At 70.0% G+C, this 733-nt stretch overlaps 1 protein-coding gene across 1 annotated transcript in view; it reads left to right on the top strand.

Annotated features, from left to right (window-relative positions):
- POU3F1 (POU class 3 homeobox 1) overlaps window positions 1-733 on the top strand; it is a 4,699-nt gene that overhangs the window by 2,101 nt on the left and 1,865 nt on the right. Inside the window, exon 3 of the mRNA XM_008569450.1 lies at window positions 108-730. Coding sequence (XP_008567672.1) covers window positions 108-730 — 623 coding nt within the window. The remainder of the gene's footprint in view (window positions 1-107; window positions 731-733) is intronic.

The raw sequence follows: 733 nt of genomic DNA, 5'->3' as shown, positions 1-733 counted from the left end.
TGGTGCACCCGGGGCTGGTGCGCGGGGACACGCCCGAGCTGGCCGAACACCACCACCACCACCACCACCACGCGCACCCGCACCCGCCGCACCCGCACCACGCGCAGGGACCCCCGCACCACGGCGGCGGCGGCGCGGGGCCCGGACTCAACAGCCACGACCCGCACTCGGACGAGGACACGCCAACGTCGGACGACCTGGAGCAGTTCGCCAAGCAGTTCAAGCAGCGGCGCATCAAGCTGGGCTTCACGCAGGCCGACGTGGGGCTGGCGCTGGGCACGCTCTACGGTAACGTGTTCTCGCAGACCACGATCTGTCGCTTTGAGGCCCTGCAGCTAAGCTTCAAGAACATGTGCAAGCTCAAGCCGCTGCTCAACAAGTGGCTGGAGGAGACCGACTCGTCCAGCGGCAGCCCCACCAACCTGGACAAGATCGCGGCGCAGGGCCGCAAGCGCAAGAAGCGCACGTCCATCGAGGTGGGAGTCAAAGGCGCGCTCGAGAGCCACTTTCTCAAGTGCCCCAAGCCCTCGGCGCACGAGATCACGGGCCTGGCCGACAGCCTGCAGCTGGAGAAGGAGGTAGTGCGCGTCTGGTTCTGCAACCGGCGGCAGAAGGAGAAGCGCATGACCCCCGCGGCCGGCGCGGGCCACCCGCCCATGGACGACGTATACGCGCCTGGGGAGCTGGGGCCGGGCGGGGGCGGCGCGTCGCCTCCCTCGGCGCCCCCTCCGCC

The sequence above is a fragment of the Galeopterus variegatus genome, unplaced genomic scaffold (assembly GCF_000696425.1).
Source record: "Galeopterus variegatus unplaced genomic scaffold, G_variegatus-3.0.2 Scaffold498, whole genome shotgun sequence".
NCBI classification, from domain to species: domain Eukaryota; kingdom Metazoa; phylum Chordata; class Mammalia; order Dermoptera; family Cynocephalidae; genus Galeopterus; species Galeopterus variegatus.
Note: the sequence above shows the minus strand (reverse complement) of the source record. Positions and strands in the feature narration are given on the sequence as shown.